The sequence below is a fragment of the Mycteria americana genome, chromosome 19 (genome assembly GCF_035582795.1).
Source record: "Mycteria americana isolate JAX WOST 10 ecotype Jacksonville Zoo and Gardens chromosome 19, USCA_MyAme_1.0, whole genome shotgun sequence".
NCBI classification, from domain to species: domain Eukaryota; kingdom Metazoa; phylum Chordata; class Aves; order Ciconiiformes; family Ciconiidae; genus Mycteria; species Mycteria americana.
In genome coordinates this window covers 6,813,605-6,836,750 of record NC_134383.1, presented here as the reverse complement: position 1 = coordinate 6,836,750, position 23,146 = coordinate 6,813,605, and the positions used below count along the sequence as shown (strand labels likewise).

The 23,146-nt window shown below is 46.2% G+C and overlaps 1 protein-coding gene across 1 annotated transcript in view; it reads left to right on the top strand.

Moving 5' to 3' along the window:
• Window positions 1-1,362, top strand: part of BARX2 (BARX homeobox 2) — a 35,611-nt gene extending 34,249 nt beyond the window's left edge. Inside the window, exon 4 of the mRNA XM_075521172.1 lies at window positions 1,055-1,362. Within this exon, the coding sequence (XP_075377287.1) occupies window positions 1,055-1,306 (252 nt within the window). The 3' untranslated portion in view covers window positions 1,307-1,362. The remainder of the gene's footprint in view (window positions 1-1,054) is intronic.
• The last annotated feature ends 21,784 nt before the right edge of the window (window positions 1,363-23,146 follow it).

The following is a 23,146-nucleotide window of genomic DNA, read 5'->3' as shown; positions in this document are numbered from 1 at the left end:
GGTGGGCTAGAGGGACCATAGGCAGTAGGAAGTACACAAGGCAAAGGGATGAAAGAAGTTAGAACAGAACAGAGGGAAGAACCAAAATATCTCCCTCTGCATTTTTGGCATTCCTGTGATCTTAATGCTTGTGGGATTGGTTATGCGCATAGACAAAAAAGATTGTATTGCTCCATGGAAACCAACGCAGTTTTGAGAGCTAATATCATTATTTCTTGCTTTTCGTATCTTCCTTTCACCTCTTTCACTTATTCCCAGCTTCATGGCCCTTTTCCAGTTAAAATGCTTTTAGCAAGGACAACTGTCCGATAAATCCTGGTGGGAACCATGATGCTGTGACATTCTCCAGTGGAGATGTTTATGTATTCTGATCTGGGAGAGGAGATGCAGTTCTAGGCTGTGTCTTTGAATGTATGTGACAGCTGCAGAAGTCACTGCCACTTAAAACAAATTTGGGATTAGCTTGGATACAGATCTTTGGTTGGAAGTGTCTTGTTGCTGCAGTGATGGTGTGAAGGGAGAGGGAATTAAACATAGGAACAGACCTGTTTTGCTGACTCCCACCTTTTACACAGATGAGAGGGGTCTCGTGTATTTTAGTGCAGGTGTTACAAAAAAATAATAAAGGCTATTTCAGAAGCCAAAGAGGCTGGGGGAAAGGCAGTCAGAGGAAATCCTGGCTAAGGTTTGTGACTGTTCTTACTCGGGCTTTGAATAAAGCAAACACTCAGGAGAGGAACCGAATTCTGCATAACATCTTCTCTGTCTGAGTGTTGAGGACTGTGTACATAGGTTGCTTTTGGGCCTCCCATAGGAACTGACTCGGGCACCTCCAGAGTTTGGGTGTCCTTGCTGGTAATGTTTGCATTTTATTTTATTTATATGAGCTAATGGGTGAGCTCGCTCCGTGAATGCAGGGCATTTCTATGAGGCTGAAATGGTGACCAAGTCATGGATTAACTTTGAGGTCAAAGCCGAGTTTCGTCTTTCTCTAAAGGATGTCTTGCAGCAGTGCAGTTCAGGTTGATCCTGACGGTTCATCTCTTTGCTCCAGGTGCTGAAGGGTGGACAGGAAGCTCCAACAAAGCCCAAAGGCCGTCCAAAGAAAAACTCCATTCCCACTTCGGAGGAAATCGAAGCAGAAGAGAAAATGAACAGCCAGGCTCAGAGTCAGGAGCTGGAGGGAACTCAAGCCCCCGAGGAGCCTAAATTGACAGAGGAGAAGCCAGAAGTCTCTTTGGAAACAGAGAAGTCTCCAGAACATATACCAGAGCCCTCCTCAGAGGAGACTACACCGTTAAGTTAAAAGGGAAAGCAAGGAGGGAAAGGGCAAAAAAGAAAAGCAAAAAAAGATAAAAGAGAAAAACCAAAACCAAATATATATATGTGTATATATATATTTAAATATGTATGTAATTGTGTGTGTGTACATATATATATAAATATATATATATATATATATATATGTAGACCTTGTGTAAAAGTCTAAAGATTGGTCACTTTGTGCCTTTGGGAATCGGCCATCGTGGGCCACGGTGGAACAAAGACATCCTGCGTGAGTGGTGACGACCCGTCCCTCCGGCGGTGTGCGTAAGCCTTCCCGCAGATAGCGACGGAGGCCTGAATGTGTTTCCAGAGAAAACCGCGCATAGAAACCCGAGACAGCTCCTGGCAAGTAAAGGAGAAGTCCAGGGCTCTTTTCATGCTGCGGGAGGCAAACGTGTAGTGATACGACTGTGTTGGAGGGTTCAGTGTGTTCGCTTGACTTATCCTTGCCTTTTAAAGTAGTGCAAACGGACGGAGTACTTGGTCTGGTCTCAGATCAGGGACAGCTAAGAAATGGGGAGCTCTGATAGCACCATTTCCTCATGTAGCCAGCACTTGTTTCTGTTAGGGATGGGCCCAACTTAAACAGTTTTAGGAAGGAGTTCAGACCCATAGGTTTGCTTTGGCCCCGTGTAAAGATCAAAGCTTCCGAAGCGAGATTCATACCCGGGTCAGCATTCAGATTTCATCTCTCTTGGTTGTTTGGGTGCCGTGTCTGTGAATTTGCAGTGATCCAGGATAAAACTTCGAATGAGATGAGGGTTTGGATTTGAGTCTGCTCCAAAAAAGCTTTGGGATGCTTGGATCTGGGATTTTTGCTTTGGGCCCACTTCTAATTTTTGTAGGGTTTTTTAAAGAACATTTAAATGTTTTCAGGGTTTTGGGAGAATGTTGGATTTAAGAAGTTGCTGCAGAAAGTTCGCGGTTAAGATGTGTGCCAAGAATAGATGTGCATCATATTTCATAAAGTCTTGTTAAGGGTGCATTTTGCCCAAAGGCTGCAAGAGATGTATTAAGATAACCTTTATTTTTTAATTAAAAATTAAATATATAAATAAAACAGTTGTTGTTGTTTCTCTTTCAGAATGCTAGACAGAGACTTTTCTGGGCTAGGTTTTTCTATTCTAACAAACCCTGGAGAACATGGGAGTCATCAGACTTTCCGGAACACCACTGTGCAGCAAGCACTGTGCTAACTGCCTTGTAGCACCTTGCTAAGGTCGGCGAGGGGCGTTGTTAATGCCACCTCGTCACTGGGTGCAGACGAACGCGTCGGAATGAGAGCGCTGGTGTTCTAGCTATTTTCTGTCACCTCCCCTCCTGCAGTTATGTCTGGACATCCAATAAATGGGTCTTTGTGACCCTGTGAAGCTGATTTCTTAATATCCCTTTTTTGGGGTGGTGGTAACTATTCACACACGTAGATCTCAAGTGGCTTACCCAAGGAGTGTTGAGTTGGGAGAAAGGATTTCTTTTTTCCCCGGTTTCTTGCTCAATGGTGTTTGGAAGACTTTAATTCCACCTCCGCATTAGCTCCACGATGGCACATGCATCTGCATCAGGTAATACATGGCGAAACTCCAGCTGACTTCAACGAAGCCGGGGTGGGATATTGCTCCATCACTGTGTATTGCTGAGTACTTAATACACAGTAATCAACTTTGAAAAGGCATCTACAGGTTTGCACCTAAACCTAAAAAAAAAAAAAAAATCACCAAAGTTGGGCAACGCTTGTTTGCCAGAAACTTTGAAAATCCTAGGCATTTGATGCCATTTAGCTCTTTTTTTTTTTTATGTCACAGAGAGATGGAAATGGGATAAAAGATTCCCCTCTTGCTTGCGTTGAAAACGCAGGCTGTGAGCTACAAAGTCTTTCCTCCGCCGTTAAAATGCATCGTAATTTGTTTGTCTTTGAACCATCGTTCTTGCCACAGAGCCCTGGCATACTCATGACAGGCACAGTGAGAGGCAGGGGTGGCGAGGCAGGATTTTGGCGCTTGCCTGGAGTTATGATGCAGTATGTTGTTGCACATTCTTTATCTGTGGATGTCTTTTTTTTTTTTTCTTTTTCTTTCCAGAACTGCGCTTTAGTTCAACCGTATCTATTGGACTTGAAACGGCATTTAATTTAAGAAAGGCCTATGGCCTGTTTATACAAGAATTAGATTAGATGGTCTATGAAATCTATAATTGTCCTCTGTTGTTCTTGGATAGTAGCATCAGCACTGTTATCTCAAAATAAAATGTTTCCACAAGTCTTAAATGTGGTAGTACTCGGGGAGGGTGAAGGGAGCAATTTACTGGAAATAATTTGTCTAATGAGTTCCACCATCAGATTGCAAAAAACATCTGCAAGAGTCTCTGCTAGGTTTATTTGGAAGCCTGAATAGTTCACTAAGTGAAATTCTGCGTGCAGATCATTCCAGAAACGGATCATTCCAGCGTTTTATAAAGCTGACCGTCAGGGAAGGCATCAGAGATATTTTAACTTCTCCGAGTTCAAAGTGGAAATATCTTCTAGTGAATTTTTCAAAGAAGTTTCAGAGGTGTATTAAACATAGCCTTTGGAAATTTCAGTATATAGCCTTTCTTTCAACCAAAATGCGTCCCATAAAATGGATGATGCGTGTGGGGTTTGTGGTTTGGGGTTTTTTTGCATTTGGCACCTAGTGGATTTGTCTAATTTGAGGAATTTTGATAGATTTGCATGGCGGGGGGGAAAGTAGAAACGGGAAAAAAAAAATTTACTTTCTTGCCCTGAAATAGGAAGTGGTACGGGGTGTTTCTGTGCTATCCAATGAAACGGATAAATATGAAAATACAAAATTTCAAAACATTTTAAAGAGGCGCTTCTAAATCGCAAGTAAAGCAAAGTTGGTCATCTTCCAGCGAAGAGTAAAGTCAGTTTTACAAAATGACATTTCCCGCTTCCCAGATGAAAATAATTGTTTCTGACTCAACCCCACTTTACAGTGGGAACAGTCCCAATGATTTTTTTTTTTTTTTTTTTTTAAATTGTTAATCCCATTCTAATCACTTATGAGTCAGTCTGGGTAAAAATGCAATACTCTAGCTGCCTGGGCTAGTTTCTAATGAGTCCATAAGACATTGAAGAATTTTTTGCTCCTCTTTTGGATAAGTAGCAATCTTAGCATCTTTCTTTGCAATGTGATTATTTAAGTGCAAAATTAGCTCTTGAAACGCCGTCTGATACTTGCTCACACTGCATTACTTTCACTGACTTTCCTGATAATCTCTTGAACGTTCATGGAAAGCACGTTCAGAACGCGTGTGTTTTGGATGGCAAGAAAGCAGCAGGGGAGAAATGATAAAACCGTTGAATTATTTCTTGGCTAAATCTTTTCATGCTTGTTGTCTGTTCTGTGTTACATCTGCAGCTGGAGAAAAACATCTCCAAATTCTAGTAGAATTGAACATACTGATCCCAGCCGTTGTTGGTAGGCAAGCGTTGCTTTTCCTCTCGTTTTAAGATTTTCCTCCGTTGGGCTTATTTTTTTGGTCTTGTCACTGAAATGCAAAGAATTGAGCCACTGTGCTTTGGGCTGAGCTGCGACAGGCTTCAAGGCCGGGATGGAGGAAGCCCGGCTGTTGGAGTTCAGCCTTGAAAGGGGGCTGTGGTGCGCTCTGCAGTGACACCCAGCTCGTCTGGATGTGCGTTGTGTTTGCTTCATGCTCCTGAGACCCAGAAATAACGCTGCAAGTCTCACCTCGGGCACGCTTGTTCAGAAGCGTAGCCAACGTGGACCGCTATCTGCGGTCAATATTGAGGAAGTCTGCACAAAAAGGCGGCGTCTTTATCGACAGAGTGACAGCAAAGGGCTTTCCAAGTGCCTTTGCGCTGCTCCTGAAGATAGTTTTCCTTTTTAAGATGCTATTGATTGTTCTGTCTCCCAGGCACCGAGATCTCCTGTCCCAGGACTGCTTGTCGCTTATCGGAGGAGTCTGGTCGGAGACACGTGCCCTCGGGGTTGAGCCTTGCTGATGTTCAGGGGTGTTCGGCTTCCAGTTCTAACAGCAAGGAACAAGCCCCGATGTCGAAATCCGAACTCCCCTACAGGGATGGAAAGTGCTCATATCCGGAGTTCTGGCTGGGACCCACCTTTTATTGTACCCACTGTTTAGATAATTTTGCAAAGCACTGAGCTCATCCTGCAAGCTGGTAAGTTCCCCCAGGTCCCAGCAAGGATGAACGGGCTTTCGTCCTGTTTTGCAAGAAAAAAAAAGGATGTATTCATTTAACTTCAGGCCAGTACAAAGAAACTTGGTGTTTGGGTGGGTTTTCAGTTCCCCCTGCTCTCCATCACCTTTCTTCAGAAGCGAAATGGGAAAGGGCAGTAAGAAAGGAGTGAGTGAAAAAAGAGGGGAGAAAGAGGAGGCGAAAGAAAAAGCCAAAGCTGAAAAGCTTAACTGTATCAAACAACATGAAAAAAAAAAACTAGGGGGAAAAATAGTCATGTTGAAAAGTCAACTTTGTTTTTGGTAAATTTTGACAGGTAAAGCAAGCTCTGGTTGTGTAAAGACAGAGATTTTTCTGGAGTTTAACTCTACACGCAAGGATGGAGAATGCCAGGTTTTTCATAAGTGTCCTCTTATGCTAGGTAAGTTAAAACGTAGCTGAGGAAAGAACAGTTGGATTAGACTTGGGCTACAATACAGGATTTGGGCCCAAATGTGTCTTGGCAAAGGCACAGGTTTGGTGAAGCCTGGATCCCCTGGGATCTTAAGATGTTGGGCATGAACATCCCGTAAGAAACTCGCTCCTCTTTCTTCCCAAGGGCTGGTCCTGCCGGGAAGGATTTATCAGGTTTTACTGTAAACTGAAGAATGGGTGCTTTGGGGGCATAAATCTTTGGAGCTTTCCTTTTTGTACAAGAGTGGCACATTGCAAACATAGTACTTGCAATTCATATCTCTTAAATTAGTGATGTTTGGTTAAAATGACGACCAAAAAACCCACAAAAAACCCACCCCAACTTGTTGCTTGTCTTGTGCTCTAGGAATCCATAACTAAATCCTAGGTTTAGACTTCGAAGTCCTGGAGTTAATGATCATGAGGATGATTTTCAGTGCAGGGATTTGAAGCCTAAAATCGAAATACGTTTTTCCCTAGCAAATTTTTTGTCTGTTTTTTTCCTCATAATGTTTGTTTGTTTGTTTGTTTTTTCCTAACCAGATACCCGGTGATTTCTAGGCTTTCCCTCCCAACTCTGGTCCCCTCCTATATTGTTAATCTCCTTGGACGTACTGTCCCAAAGCAATGGAATCATTACGCCTTAGCACGGCAGTAACTGCTAGGAAGGAAGCCTCTTATCGCTGCTGGGATCCGTAGGTGCCAAAAGGGAGAGGTGTGCTGCTAGGCAGTTGCCAACGGAGAGAGTTAACCCCTCTAGGCTGTTCTGACATGGCAGTTAACTGCTGGAAACACTGAACCTCTTGTTTTGTCAAACAATTGAGAGTAATAGAGTGAGTTACTCACTAAGAGAGGTTCCTGAAATCATCCTGGTCCTGGACAGCCTACCTTCCTGCATGCAACTGGGAGGGGGTTCTCCCCCCCCCGTCCCCGTCCCTACCCCTCAGAGATTAGTGCGAAAAAAAATTGATCAAAGAGAAATTTTGGAAGGCAAAATTTTTCTGGGGAAGAAGGCTGCTGAGCATGCCAGAGCACTAACAAAAGCAGAGGAAGCCATGGTTCCCCCTTGGGCAAATACTTGTAATATTTTCATAAAAACAAGGGAACCAAACCCTTGTAGATAAAACAATAGTAAAATATTTCAGGCCTTTTACGCTTCCCATACGAGGGCTATTAACGTCTTTTCCAAACAGTAGCTAGCATCGTTGTCAGGTGGCAAATGTTACAAGTTCCTGGACGCTTAAGACTTTGCTGTTCTCACCACACCCAAAGCCCAGCTCTCATTTAAGCTAAAGCAAAACCTTTCTTAGTTATATCAGAGCTGTGATAACCCAATTCGGATGCTGTGCAGATTCTTACAGCCCTCCAATGAGCCAGGGAGGGTTTGGCGAAGGTGGACTTAGGTGCAAGAGATCCTGCACCCCTGCAAGGTGTCGGAGGGGCTATTGCAGCAAGGGAATTAAGTTCGAGTGGGTCTGAGAGCTGCTTTAAGTCAGTCAGGTCCTAGTATTTATGCAAGAAGCAAACCACCGGGAGAAAGTTTTCAGCAGCATCCTTTCCTGTCACAGCCAGGCGGCTTGGGTGGCTGTTCCAGCGGCGTCACCTCATACTTATGATATTATAGTGGTACTTTTTGCAAAAGTAGTGGGGGGAAAAAAAAAAAAAAGAGGTGTAAACTGTCATGAAAACAGCAGGGCTTCTTCCTTCAGACTGCTGGATACACGCCCTGCAGTTTTTCTCGAGTACTTTTTAGCAGGCTAACATTCGGGGGAAAAGATTATTTTTAAAGCCAGATCACACAGCTGCTCTCTGTGGAGCTTTCCTGGTGCCTCTGGAGAATACAGGCTCTCCTAGACGTCTGGTAGCTAAATGAGAAACAAACAAGCTGAAAGTGGCGGATTAAAGTGATAAATACACAAACAGGGCTCAGGCTGGGGGTTTCTTGCTCACAGCTCTTCAGCTGGGAGGATATGGCAGCAGCTCAGCGAGAAGAGAGAAACTTCTCCTCCATCATCCGTCCCTGTCCTTAGCGTATACGTGCACGTACAAGCCTTGGTGCTCTGGGCACCCAAGGTCCTGCCAGGGGAGATGGGAATTTCCCTCTTCTTACTGGAAGCTTGGATTTCCCGTCATTCCGCCTCCTCTTTCTGCATCTGCCCCTTCCCCGTCAGCTTTGCTCCCGCAGGAGGTCCCTGGGGCTTCGGCAGCTGGGGGATTGCACCTTCTAGGATTCCCGGAGGTGGGAGCTGTGATCCACCCATGCTGCCAGCCCTGGAGCGGCAGACGCCCGAGTCTGCTCCCAAACCGCAAGCTGCCACATCAGACCTGCTTTCTGCGTCCAGAACAATTGCTGCCTTTATTCTGTGCCCATCCCTGCATTGATGTGGGATGATTGGAGGAGCACGGCTTCAGTCTGAGAGGACCGATGCCTTGCAAACAAGGGATGTACAGCATCAGCTCCCTGCAAACCTCAAAGACAGCAAACAGCTGGAGTCCAGGCCACCTAAGTAGGGAGAGCTGGCTTTCTGTGCTGGGATTTGCACATAGGAACTTTTTCATGATGAAAATTAAGTGCAGCTAATCCATAACGTCATCTGCTTCTCCACACGGAGATATTTCTATTATTTGGGTGGGGAGCATGACTCAGAGGAATTATTTCCTCTCTTGTCCACGCTTCTCATTATCGGAAATACAATGGTATTTTTTCCCCTGTGTTTCATTGTGTGTTATTTAGGATAATGATGCTGAGGAGGTGTCTGATAATGGGCTTAGAAGCCCAGACTGGGAGTTACCTGCCTGCCTGCCTTATTCTCTGGGTGCCTGGGTGAATATTTACCCCTGAGGTAATAATTAGATCCATTTGTACAGTGAAAAGTCACCCATCACGAGCAGTAAGATGAAGATGTCAAAGAGCAGAGGCTGGCCTGACGTTTGTTCTCAGCTCTTGCCAGGCGAGATGGGATAACTCATTCGTGAAACGTCAGCCAGACGTTTCCCCGCTAAATCTGAGGTTCGTTATTCCCCTTCCCGAGGACCTGCCTCTCTCCTCGTGCCGTGTTGCCACCCGGGGATAAGCGAAAGCCCGTGAACTTGATCCCCCCCTTCGTAGAAGCCGTTTGAAAGCGGTGGAGCAGTCTCTCTGATCCCCTTCCTGAGGAATGCTCCGCTCCCTGGCTCCCAGCCCTGGTCTGGATTAGGCCAAATGTGTTGACCTTTTGGACGCGGTACGGAGCCCATCTGTTCAAGCAGTAATTTGTGGAGAGCCCGAGGTAGCAGAGAGTGGGATTTTAGCCTTATTTACTCAGCACCGTGTGCAGTTTGTGTGGGACGTGGGCCCGGGAACAAGGGCCAAGATAAGTCTTCAAAATTTGAATTTAAGACACCCGAGAGCGATCCTGATTTTGAAGCAGCAGATAATCCTGCCTCTGAAGATAGAGCTCCTTTGAGGGCGTCACGCACGGTCCCCGCAGCGGTGGTTCTCCTAAGTCAGGAGTGAGTTACTGCAAATCCAGCACCTGGATTGCAAAGGCAGGAGATTTTTTTCTTCTTCTTCTTTCAGAAAAGGAAAGCTTTCTACATTTCGGCTCTTTTCTAAGAGCTCTTTCTAAAGCTCTGCTGTCAGCAGAAAAGCTAAGCTCTAGTCTTGGACGATCAATCTGGAGCAGGTAAACAGGGGAGCGTTGCCAAACCAGTGATGTTCCCCAAGTGCTTCCATGAGCTGTGCTGCCCTCTTAGGAGGATCCTATTTTTATCAGTTTCGTTTCCTGCTCGTTCTTCCTAACAGCTTCGTTTGATTCAACTCGGCGCAGTTACAGTAACAACAGATGGGGAAATGGATGCGTGTGAAATGTAATACAAATATTCCCCTTTTCCCCGTGCGACGCGGTTCTCCGCTGTTAGTGCTGGGGGTGCTTTCTCAAGATGGGATCCTGTAGGATGGCAGGAGATAAAAGTGGGGATTAGCAGGGTCTGTTCGGGTTACGAACATCAGGTGGTTGCAATTGCATGTGTTTGTTCATACTTCCAGAAGTATTTCAGTCTCTGTTTAAAAACAAATCGAGGGGGTTTGTACATTCCTACTCCTCTTGGAAAGCTGTTGCAGACGCTAACTCCTGTGGCAGTCCTTCATTCCGTTTTCTAATTACACATCTGCGTGCCCCATTTCGCTGTAATTTTTTTATACTAGCATTGTTCACCAGCGCAAACAGTTCTTCTCCCTCTCTGCTGCTCCTCTCCCCGGGTATTTATAGCTAGGGATCATATCTCCCTGCAGCCTTCATCCTGCTAGGCTCTCGGAGGCTTGTCTCATGAGATAAACTCCTTCCCCCTGATCGCTCCGCTGCTTCTGTTCCAGGCTGAATTTATCTTTCTTGAACATAGGTGATGAAAACTACACATGTGGCTACAGAGGAGGTCTCGCAGCAGTGCTGTCTCCAGCACAAGTACTTTGCCTGGCTCATTTTGCAGTTACAATTGCTTTTGTTTCTCCCCCTCCCCCCCATTATGGGCCACCTGATTTTGGTGGCCAGAAACCTCGGTTACTCCTTCACTGGTTACCACACTCGTGGGCTGCTCCTCCCGTGTCTCGTTCCTCTGTTCCAGTCCTCCATCCCCTGCTTTTCCCGCAGGTTGTACAATCCTTGTCGGTAACGGCAATCTGACTCAGCTTTTTGTCATCGGCAAACTTGGATGGCTCAACTCTGCTTTTTCTGCCCAGGGTTTTAATTAAAGACTTACAGAAAATTAGTCGCAGTCTGAATCCTGAACAACTCTGTTAATAAACCTCCTTGAGCGCGCTTGTCTCCCTCTGAAGCCATTTCCCTTTGATCTCCAGCCGCCTCTGTACCCTCTCATACAAAACCCCACTTTTGTCGGTGAAGTTATTAATTCCCTATACAGAATTACACGATCCATACAAATTACCAGTGTACTCCATTTCCTTTGTCTAGAAAATCCATTATCTTCTTGAAGAGAGAGATTAGGCATAGCAAACATCTTTCCACATTATCCCATTTCCCTGGATCTCCTCTACATTTCGGGTTGCTTTTTTTTTCCCCAAGCTATTAAAGTCAGCGTTCAATCTGTTTGCTTATTTCAAATTTTCTTTCCAGTTCTTAAATATATGTGACATTTCTCCACCGCCACCTTCGGCTAGATTGATTTAGTAAAACTTTTGGTCTTGGAGTTCAGGGATGTGATAAGCATCTTGTTTGCAACACAAGAGCTATAAACTCTCTTGAGATTTGTTTCTTACTGGATTGTCGTAGTTCCAGCTTTCCTGCCGTAATTTTGCCCCGATCTGACTCCTGCTTTCAGCAATTTGCGTATTTGCATTCATATTTCCTAGATGGAATCAGGGTTACCATTTCATAAATGCAAATTTTGCTTTTGATGCCCTTTTGCTAAATCAGGAGGTCCCAGTGGAAGCAGATCCCTGCGCAGGGACGCGGCGAGATGGATCCGCGCTGTCTGCAACAAATTTATCTGACCAAATGCAGAGTTCCCAGGTATCAGCCAAGCCCATTTTCTTCTGAGAATTCAAAGGTCAGCCAAACAGGGGCAAGAAATGGGAGCAATCCTGCGCAACACCATTTCAAACAGTTTTAATGACAATATCCTTTCATACCTGCCGGTGATTTTTTTTTTTTTTTTTTTTTTAGCTCTTTGGCATTGTTAATCTTTTTTTTTTTCCCTCATCCTCTCTGTTTATTTTTGTTGCAGATTTATTAGGTGCACAGTTAAGTGCCATTTCGCTTTGCAGAACTGTCATCACCAGCACTTTATGAATGGGATCATTCACTGACAAAGTATTTAAACACTAAAAGGGAGGAAAATTTACTGCTACAGGTCAACGAACAAGCCAAGATCAACTGAAACTCAGCTGCATTTCTCCTTGAATGTACGAATGTGACGAAGGCGCTCAGAGTTTTCTTTAATGCATCCTCATCCTTAATTTATCCTCACGCATCAAACTGAATGTCACTCTGTTTTGCAGTGGTATTTTACCTAAAATAATGCTTTTTTTTCTGACAGCTTGCAAGAGCCTGGGGATCTAAAAATGTGGCTAAACAGGCAGTCACACACCTGCTAATTATGGCTATGAATAAGCTGTGACCAGTCATGCAGCCACTGACAACCAGTTCCAGGCAGGGAAATTTTTAGGAAAAAAGGGAGGAGATTTTTGTGGATCAAATGCGATCCAGGCTACGGGAGCCTGGGAGCAGTTCTGACCTTTTTCCCTGATAACATTCAAAAAAATCTTCCCGTCTTTCACTGTTTCTGCCCCATTCCTGGCAGAAGGGCAGAGTGGTGCGTCCTTTCTTCTAGCAATAGGTTCACAGAGTTACAAGTTCTTCAGGCCAGATGGCAGAGCCGGACTTCTCCCTTGGTCGCTTCTTCCACCCAAGTAGCTTGAGCATCTTCCATGCGTTAGACCCAACTTCTATGGCATAGACCAGTAAGGTTATCACGAGTGGTGATGTCTGTTCTCTTTCCGCTGAAACATCTCATAAGCAAGGGAAATCCTGTAGGAAAGTGTGCTGGCTTTATTTTAAATGCTCTTCTTGAAAGGAAATCGTCTCCCGTTTTTTGGTATTATAATGTATATAGCCTTCAAAAGATGGATCAAGGTTGTCTGTTTGCTCACGTTATTTTGTATGTTTAATCCTGTCCTTCACGTCCTAATCTTCATAGTTGTCTTTAATTACTTGGAAGTGTGTAAATATATATTTTTATATATGTGTGTGTGACTATAGATCTGAAGAAGGACTGGACGAGCTCCAGGAGCGCAGCCGGTGGGGACTGCTGGGTGTTGAGTGAGGGAGCTAGGTGGCCTCAGGTTTCCCGTCTCTCATGTCTCTGATGCTCTGACCCTGTGAATTCCACTGTTTTTTTCCCAAGTGAAAGTTTTCTCTTCACCTGATCCGGGGATATTGCCAGGCTTACAGCTCATTATACACGGGGGATCAAGTTGTATTGTAAAGTTGACAAAAATGTCAATTTTATATATTTTTCTCCAGCAATTCCACATTGCCGTGCAAGGCTTCTTGACTAATCCACTCAGATTTAGAGTTAATCCTCGTGCACTCGGTGTATTTGCGTGTAGGTATTCGAGAGATTTAAATGGACACCACTAACCCCTATGGGGTCTCATTTCTTAACATACCTTAGAAACATAATCTGATGGAGGAAGATGAGACACAAAGGCTTCTTTTCTGTAGCCATCAGCTTTAATTTTACTCTCCTTACAGGGTGAAATCAAGAAAACAACAACTCCATGATTTGAAATGCTTTAGCAACATTAGTTGATGCAAAACCTTGTAAGTTAGGTGAAGTGCCCATTTTACAGACATGGAAACTAAAGGCACAAAGAGGTGAAGCACAATTCTCAAAATAACAAAGACAAGAGTGGCAAGAGTGCAAAACCCAGGGATCCTGTCTGATAGCAATAAGAGCATGGACATGAGTTCAGCTGCTCATAAGAAATGTATTTTAATTCCTTCGAAAGGCTTTGGCTTGTGAACCGGGGTGTAAATATTGCCAGAGTTTCTCGTAAGTTCTCCTAAATTCCTGTGCTTTTGCTGCATGGCGAAATATTGTAACAGACTTTCTGGTAGTATTTTGTGACCTGCAATTCCAGCCCAAGTCAGCAGGTGCAGAAGGCTGTGAGAGGCAGGGATGGGGGCAAGCCGTAGCATTCAGGTCTGGAGCTGGATTATGAAAACCCACAGTCGTGGTGGAGCTTGCTGTTGGGGGTGAATTTGTGAAGGCCCCCAAAGCTGGCAGTCAATAAACTCAGCCTGCAGATCACATACGTGCTCCTGCGGGGCTGTTCATCAGCTCTAGAGAGGTTCAGGTTGAAGCCACCAGCCCTTGATGTCTGAAATTGGATCTTCATGCTCATCTCCAGTGAAGCCACAATCAGCTTTACTGTCACTTTGGGGTCCAAGCCACTTCAGGTATCGCAGGTCCCATTACTGGGACTCCCATATCCAGATTGCCATATTCATTCATGTTCTTAAGCCAAATGAGCTAAAATTTCACCTGGATTTAATACAAACGCTGTCGTGATTTCTCGGTGGAAGTTGCTGTGATTTACACTCTCTTGCTGGCTCCTTCTCCAACACTCTCCTCCAGTTTCAGTTGGGAGTTGGATCACCTTATCGTATTTTTGGTGCTTTTATGGTATGCAAAAAATCAGCCCTTTCAGGACTGACAATTAAGAGGTGAGGAACTAAACTTTATACTACCTTCATTTTTTTGAATTAAGGCCATTTAAATTAATGGCCTCAAGCTGCGTCAGGAAAGGTTTAGGTTGGATATTAGGAAAAATTTCTTTACTGAAAGGGTTGTCCAGCATTGGAACAGGCTGCCCAGAGAGGTGGTGGAGTCACCATCCGTGGAGGAGTTCAAAAAACATGTAGACGTGGCACTTCAGGACATAGTTTAGTAGGCATGGAGGTGTTGGGTTGACGGACTAGATGATCCTAGAGGTCTTTTCCAACTTTAATGATTCTATGATTCTAAGGTAGAATTTTTATTGTCATTTTGAGAATCCGTCAGGCAACGCTACACAACAGTGGCTTGAAACACTCCTCCCGTTGGGTGGGCTTCATCTCGCCTGACTCTGACCATCTAAATTTTGCTGTGTAGTCTGGGCTGACCATCTCCTGTCCATCTATGGCCATTGAAGAGAAAGAGGCAATTTATCCTGTCTCCTGCAGAGGTGAATGGCTCTCTGGAGATGCCTCTGACTGCACGCAGAGGTTAAGTTGGTTTCCTTAGTTTAGACTGCTGATGTCTAGATAAGATCTGAAGCCACCAGACCTTGATTTGCATGGAAGTAAATGATCCCCTGGTACCTTTAGCAAAAGCAGATGTCTTAAAGTTGGGCTGCTTCGTTCTTAGCGGAACACGACCCGCAACACAGAGAGGAAGTGGAGAGCACTGAGTAATTTAGAAAAAGAGGTGTCCAAACGGCAGACTCAAATCTGTGCGGCCTGTGTCAGCGCTGGGTACGAAGGGCTCCGAGGGAAGTACAAGGAACAGTAGCAGACAGATGCAGAGCAATCTTTCTTCCACAACGGCCCTTTTCCTAACCTCTAACAGCTGGCTTAACCCTGGTACATGACATTGTATATGCCTTCCAAATGCTTCTTGCTTCTGGCTATAACGACCCTAGGTATTATTATCCACATAAATTACACTTTGGCTCTTGGGTTTCAGAAGCATCGTGTGGCAGGGAGTCCTGCAGCCTCATTAAGCTCTCATGTACGCCCTTCCTTCTCGCTTCCGTGCCCATCCGCTTCTTGCTCGTCAAGGATGGGTGCGTGGACATGGCCTGGGCAACCCCTCACGTGCCTTTGGGTTCACGGACCTGCCTTCCCTCCCTCACCTGGCATTGTGCCCTGGTAGCGTCTGTAGGTGCGAGCAGAATCGGGCCCATCGTCTCTCTAATTCCTGGTGATTATAATTAATGAAGTTTTATTTTTATCCGGCTTTTTTTTTTTTTCAGGAGCTGTGGGTACTTTGGCGTAATAACAGATGTCGCATTAAAAATAGGTGATCTTGCTAAACAGGCTGTGAATAGTTATGTTCTGTTCAGCCTTTGTTTTTTAACTTGGGGAAAGAGGAGAGAAATATCTGCGGTTGCTTAATGGAGTAATAATAACTCGCTGTTACGGTTATTCCATTTGGCAAACGTGGAAATATTCCCCCATGCTCAGGCACAATGTTTTTGAATGGAGACAGCATTAACGTGGCTGAGGCTGTAGGAAACCTTCTATTCATAGGGCTCAGCTTCTTGCTGTGCCAAGTCCCTTTCCTTGCATGCTAGTTATATTGTCATTGAGTTCATTAGCTCTTGGTCTAGAGTCAGAAGCGAAAGAGCTGTAATTGCAGCTTCTGGAAAAGAATATCTTTTGGGGAAGGTTTTTGTTTTTTTAATTAACATTCTACTTTTTTTTGGCATTAAAAAATGATATAGAAGTTGAAATGACACGCATCTCGCTTTTAAATCTGCTGGATTTTCCCTAATGGACAGAATGGATGATGGAGACGGCAGGAGAGACGTTTTAACAGCGAGGCTAATTGACCATGGAGCAGCGCGCCTAGGTTATGGTGGATTTTCCATTACTGGAAATATTGATATCCAGAGTAAATTTCTCTTCTTAAGAAACTTCCTCTAGTTAAAATTAATTCTGCGCCTGTGTTATAAGGGAGATGAAAACGGGGGATCACACTGGTCCCCCCTCACCGTGTTATATTACCTCCCAGCCCGGCGCTGCTGGGATCACCACGACTCTTCAGGACAAGGACTGAGTAAACCCCCGGGAGCTGATGGACGCTCTCTGCTGTGTCCGTGGGTCGGTACCCAGCCTCCGGCTACGCCTGGCGGGGGGCACCGCCGCTGCACTTTCATGCAGAAGCGCTCGTTTGGCAGCGCCTGGAATTGCTGCGATGCAGTTAGGCTTAATCCTGCCTTGGCATCGCGCGTTTACCCGGCGTGCCTCGCCTGGCAATCCTGCTTTATAAATAGAGGGAGCAGAATGCAAAAATTACAAGCGAGGAGCATTTAGGGCCCATGACGTGGTGTCATCGTACATGAATCTGCAGCGGATGAGGAATGGATGACATGGAGCTGCAGGCTCTGCCTTGCCAGAAGCCCAGCACCGGGCTTTCTCCTCTCGGGTTTAGCCTCCCGTCCCGGTCAGCAGGCATCTCCAAACGGGCTTTGGAGAAGCAGCTGGACGACAGGAGGAAAAGAGGGGAGGGACAGAGATCTGTAGGTAGGGTAGGCTGGAACGATGGAAAATGCGGAGAAGAGGACATCTGTTATTGCATAGGTTTTCATATCTCACCCAGTCTACTTCTATAGGTGTTTCCTGAAAAAACAGCGGTTAATTTACCATTTCTTGCAACACCCCATTTCCAGCATTCCCAACACCCAGCTCCCACATTCCCAGAGTTTGCAACTAAAATACCAAAGGTTTTTTGAAGCTTCTTCATGCAAACGTGAACGTTGTATCCAAGTGTAAGTCTCTTCCTTCCAGTGCAAAGGCATCTCTGTGTGATGGATTGCAGGGACGCTGCACCCTGGCCACTGCCGTCCTGCTCTCCCCTGCATGCCGTGTTGTCCATGCAACGCATCCTCTCTGCTGGCTGAGCATGAAAAATAAAAGCATAATACAGTATAAAAAACTTCAGGAACTTAGACAAATAGCTGATGGGGGATTTCTTTCTGGGTTTTTTGTGGGTTTTTTGGTTGTTTCTTTTTTTAAGAAGATAGTAATACGCATTCTGTTGAGGCAGGAGAAGAGAACAGCCCCTCATTCTTTTCACCTGTTGCAGTAGCTTGAAATTTTTGCTTAGCTAAAATTACTGGGTTCAAGTGCAGCATAGCGCAATGCTATATAGAAACCTAGAGACATAGTCGAGTCATATTTTCAGCTGACATAAATCAGCGGGGAGCCATTTATACCCTCTGAGTATCTGGCTGGGGATTAGGTATTTCATCTTCTCTCCTCCCCTGCCAGAGGCTCATCCCATGAACAAGGAACAGCTTTGACCCAAAGAAGTTAGAAAGAAAGGTCAGGGTTACGCACACCAGCTCCCAAGAAGTCGGCGAGGGTGGGAGTTTGCAGCGGTGTCTGCTCTTAATGCCACGTCGATGGGAAGTTAGGTACCTCTCCGTTTTGGAGGGGAGGGAGGAGGAGAAGCGTGTGCTCCGGCGGCGGAGGCTGCAATGCCAAGTGTTTCCCAGGCTAGGGCTGCAGGACGGGGATGGGGATGAGAGCGAGAATATAACCTACAAGAAAAGGCCAGTGCTGGGGAGCAATGGGAGCCTTAATTGCAGATAAACACTGGGAAAGCCACATGAATCATGAGCCCGTGCATTAAATTGCTAATATACGTTTTGGAGAGGAGAAAGAAGAGTCTTAGCCAGTGAAGCCTGGCGTTGGCAGAAAAAGCTGTTCCCACCTATTATCTTTTGAAGGAGACAAAGGGTGAAGAAAAAGAGAAGAGAAGGTAGAAACCACATATAAACATTAATTAATGCTCTCCAGGCTTCTTCTTCTTGGTCACGTTAAACCTTTAATCCCTGGGATTTAAGACCGTGGCTTTTTATCGGTCTCCAGATAATAAGTGTGGAAAGGAAGTGCTGCGGGAAAGCCTTCGCATCCAGCTCCTCACCCGCTGGGCCAGCGCGGCGAGCCAGGCACCCTTCCTGCACGGCCTGCGTCCCGCGGGAACGCAGGTGCTGCCGAAATCCGCCCTGCTGGTGCTCGCCGTCCCCGTGCTTTGCGTTAACCCCTTTTATTTTCCATTTGCGGTAGATGAAGAGCGTGTACAAGGTCAGTCACGCCAACTCCGCTGAAAGGCGGTAGTTTTGCGTGATGTGTTATATCCCCTTTATTCACAAATATCCTAACGCTCTTCCGCAGCGCAATCGTACCCAGCTGTTACCGCTCGCATAGTGGCACAGCCTGGAGGGAGCAGGGCTCTTCGGACGTGTCCCTGCCACGTGGATTAAAAGCGATCGGTGGCTGCTGGCAGGGAGGGCCGGAACGGATTTCTTCTCCAGCGATTACTGCTGCTCCTTGGCACGGGAAATGCTCCCTCGCTTGAACTCTTGAGGTTAAGCCACATCATTCCTGAGTGTCATTCAGCGCTTAAAGGTGCTGTCAAAAAGATGACACAAGAATTTGTTAAGAAACTAATGTTTCCCCTCATCCCCTGCTCTCCCTTAGGGCTCGCAGGCACCCCGGCTAAGGAAGCGCTAATGAGAGGGGAGGAATTAAATCCCCTTGCAGCTGCCCCAGAGCCAACATGAGGGGCTGGCTCCTGGGCTGTGTGTCCTTCATGGGGGACAGGAGCCGAGCAAAGCAAGCTCTGGACGTTTTTTCTGGCTGTATCAATGAGCTTTAACCCCCATTATTATAATTTCTGGGACCCCGATAATCTATAGTGTTTATTCAAAGTGAATAGCGAGCTGGTCTAAGTCCATTTTGCAGATGAGAAACTGAGACCTGAGCACCTACCATCATTTCCCAGCTTGACTCACTCTTTCAAGCAACAGATAATACCAACTTCAAGAAACAGAAAACAGCACGTTTCCATGGATGTTTCTGAAAGCTGAATCCAGAAGAAGCGCTCGCCCCACCGACAAGTAGGAGCGAGCCCGAAATGCAGCCGGGGAGGATGCCCAGCCCAAGAGGGGTCTCCTCTTTCAGAAGCTGGGCTCTTTTTTCATGTGCGGAGCAAACCATTCATTTTCTCTGGCGAATAATGATAGTTTAGGGTTAAGATTTATAGCACGGCTGTTAGTGTCTTGATGGTAGATATGCAAGGCTGTTTAGCTATTGCCAAAGGTGGAAATCCATAAAGATGATGGAAGAGTCTCTCCCCAGACAGCACAAAAGGTCATTTGTTTTCTTCCTGAAGATCTCGCTGAGCTGGTGATGCCGTCGGTTTTCCTCTCCTCCCCTTTCCCTTGGCACACGTGGCGTACGTGGCTTTGCTCCTCCAGTTCTATGGGCGAGCAGGGGTGCAGGAAAGGTGCTTCTCATTTATTTTCTCCTCCTCTCTATTTGTATTTCTCCCCTAATGTCTCTTGGTTGGGTTCAAAGCCTTCAGCCTGAACACTTTTGCTACCATCTTCCTCCCGGCCCCTTCCCAGGCTCCTTCCCATCCAGCTCGCTTCACCCCACTCCGAACATTTTAGGTCGTTTTTGCTCCGTTGCTTGCTTAGTTCATGAGTTCCCCTCAAAAATAAATACATGTTTTTCTGTTGGGAAAACAAGGTGAGGCAAAAGCAAAATCCTAATGTGTTTGTTGCTGGGTATTTCAGGACAAAATAATAATAATAATAATAGTAGTAGTAGTAGTAGTAGTAGTAATAATAATGCAACAGTTGCTGGGGCTGCACAGGAAACCAAGTCCTCTGTCAAAACAAAGTTTTGGTTGAATTTTTCCCCACCGTTTCGGGTCGCAAGCGGAGCCCCAGGCAGGCAGTGCCGCGTCCTGCATGTCCAAACCCTTCTCCCCTGTCCCGCACCTCCCCGCTGCCGTAGCCCGTATCCCAGCGCTCGGGAGCAGAGACGAGCATGGCGATAAACAATAAACAGAGGTGACCCGGCCAAGTGTAACAAAGGAGGTGAAAGCCCTGGTAATCATTTTTGGTTTGGAAAAAAGGATTTGAGAACATGCATTTGGGAGCATGTAAGCGGGATGGAGCCGTGCTAACGCTTGGCACCCCCTGGCATGGCGACGGGGGTGTGCGTAGCCCCGGGCCGCTGGTGAGGTCTGTCCCTGCATGTCAGGTGGAATTTTTCTGCTCATATCTTTCATCGGTGAAGACGCATGTTGGCTTCCCAAAAACCTCATTTCCTGAAAGATAGGTGGCCTCTAGGAAAAGGGGCTTAGCCCCGTGCCTCGAGAAAACCTGCCCGACATCCATGCAATTTCAGTAGGAGTGACATTTTCAGCAACCGTAATTAGAAAATCAGAAATTCCCCTCTCCCAGTCTCCTCCCTCGCGGGAGCAGCGGAGAGATGGCGCAGCCAAGCCCCGCATGCTGGCGATGCCCCTCCGTGCCAAAACCTGCGAGTGACTCGCCAAATGCACCCAGCTGTGAAATACTTGTTTCCTCTCACTGCAGGTGCTTCTTGTGGCTTTCAGGCTCGTTTAGTCCATTAAATCATTGGAATTGCTTCATGGATAGGCAAGAGAGAGCAAATTGGGCGCTTTTTTTCCCCACAACTGTTGAGCGTGATGTTGACTTAGCTGGGCAGAAACCACATCAGCCTGGGAGGACTGGAAAGCGGTGCCTTGTTGAGTGTGTGCTCTGACAAAGAGCAGTTGGTGTTTGGCGCTCGATCCCACCATCCCAAAACCCAAAATCCCCTGGGTAAGGCAAGCTGGGGATAGCGGCTGAACTCTTCTTGGAGTTTGCAGCCAGAAATGGCAGCCAGAACACGCTGTGAAAGATGGGAGAGCTTTGAGGAGAGATGCAGCAACTCAATAGGAACCCCCGGTGATGTTCTTTTAAACAGAAATATGTCAGGGTCTGGCCCCAGTGCTCCAACTCTCATTTTAGAATGATCTTTAAATAAAAATGAAAAAAATATGCACTTAGTGGGGGAAAAAAAAGGATGGATGGGCAAAACCTCATTTTCCATCAAATCCATGAGCAATTAATTTGACCTCCCACGGAATATAATCCATAGACTTTCATGTGCAGTGCCCATGTGAGAAGGTGCAATCATGGCACTAACTATTGTACCAGCAAATGATGGATCATTACAGGCTTCTTGTCCCAGGGAACTTGTAGTCTCAGTGGACAAAGCAGACACAAGCTCATGGGAGGAGAGGTGAAGCATGAAAAAATGACTTAGGCAAAGCTGTGCTCCAAAGGAGGGGTCTACAGCTTGACCACCACTGGGTTTAGATTGCGTGCCTCAAGCATTAGTGCAAGAGGAGAGGACACAGCCGCTGCTCAGCTCTCCTTGCTGTGTGGATGGTCAACGAGTGGACAAGGAACAAGGCAAGTAATGGCATCAGCTGCCCACGCCACGTCCTTTTTGATCACGGCTCTCCTGCCAGGAGTGGGATGGGAGGAAGCTCTTGAAGGGTGTCTCCTTTGCCTCACCGCTTACCTCTCTGGTGTGATGGACATTCATTTTCATACCAACCTTTTGGGATGATCACGTTCTTCTGTCTTCTTTACCCAAGCCTGCATACTAAACCTCTGCTCATCGGAGGCCAGGCAAGAGCCAGGAAGAGCTTCACTCTCCCTGAGGCATGGAAACCCTGAGTGGAGCGCTAGCCCTGCCCGTTCTTGGATGCTTTCTGATAACGATGTTTTAATAAAAGATCTGTCACTCAAATATTTCTGAACCATTAAAGAAAAAAGGAATGAAAAGGAGTAATTGGAACCCTGAGCCCAAAGGGGTAACGTAAAAAAAACCACAAGCCAACCACAGGGTGGTTGAGAGACCCTAAACTTGAAGCTGAGCCTCAAAATCCCTCTGGGAATGATTTTCTTGTCCGAAATCCAGAGGGGTCCATGATTCATAGCCCGATCCTGCCCTGCAACGGCAGCTGCAGAGGACAGGAGGTGTATTCAGGTGTTAAATCCTCTCTCTGTCCTCCACCACCGGCTTTGAGCTGGGAACAGAACAGCAGGAGGAGAGCCAGGAACGAGTGAAACATCTCGAGACGGAGCTGATCACAGGCCAGACCTCTCGGTTCCCACTCGGGCAGCGCTCCCACCAACGCGAGGACTTTGCCAGCTCCTGTGATTTTTGTGCTGTAGGTTGAGGATAGGGGGTGTTTGTCCAAAAAACCCTGTCTCTAGGAGTCATGGGATCCCCTGAGAGCCTCTGTTCCCTGGAGAGGTGGAGATGGAAATAAATCAGGACATTTTCACCTCTTGGAGTAGGTGGGAAAAGCTGGAAGAAGTGCCTTCTACGAGCGAAGAACTTAGGAGGCAACCTTTATTGTATTCAAAATCTCGTTGCTTTAAAGCTGATCTCATTATCCGTGGAGATGAGTCATGGGTTTTTGAATGTGTGTGGGTGGCAATATAAAAATTTCCTCTGAGTAAGGAGAGCGGGGTTTGGCGAGTGGGCAGTTGGTGCTTTCTCCTATCCTCCCACAATGAGACAGTGTCGCTTCAAAAGGTGATGGCGTGAATCATTTCTTCGTCTTTTAATGGCAGTTCTGGCTGAGCTGCGTGTACGTAGCCCGTCTTAATTATTGTTTAAAACCCATTTAACATATCCCTTCAAAAATTATCTCCATTTGCAAAGGGCTTTTCAGCAAGAGAGGAGTTTGCAGGCTGGGAATAGGGGCTCTTTGCCACCTTCCCTCTCGGCCACGAGCACCTCCTCCGCCCCGTGCGTGCGGTTAATTCAGTGAGATAGGAGAGAGATATAAAGCTATACCGTGGTAATTAATCAAAACTCAGGGCTACGAAGGCAGTCTATCGGCACTCGCTGCGCCTTGGGCTCGTTTCGCTGTCACTTGATAATGCGCCTCTTATCCTGTGAAATACAAACTTGGGTGGAGCTTCCCTTTTCACCCCTTTGATTGTTCATCTGGAATCCCAAGGGACTGGAAATGAAATGCATTGGCTTAAGTGATGTTCCCCAGATCAGTAACTGGATC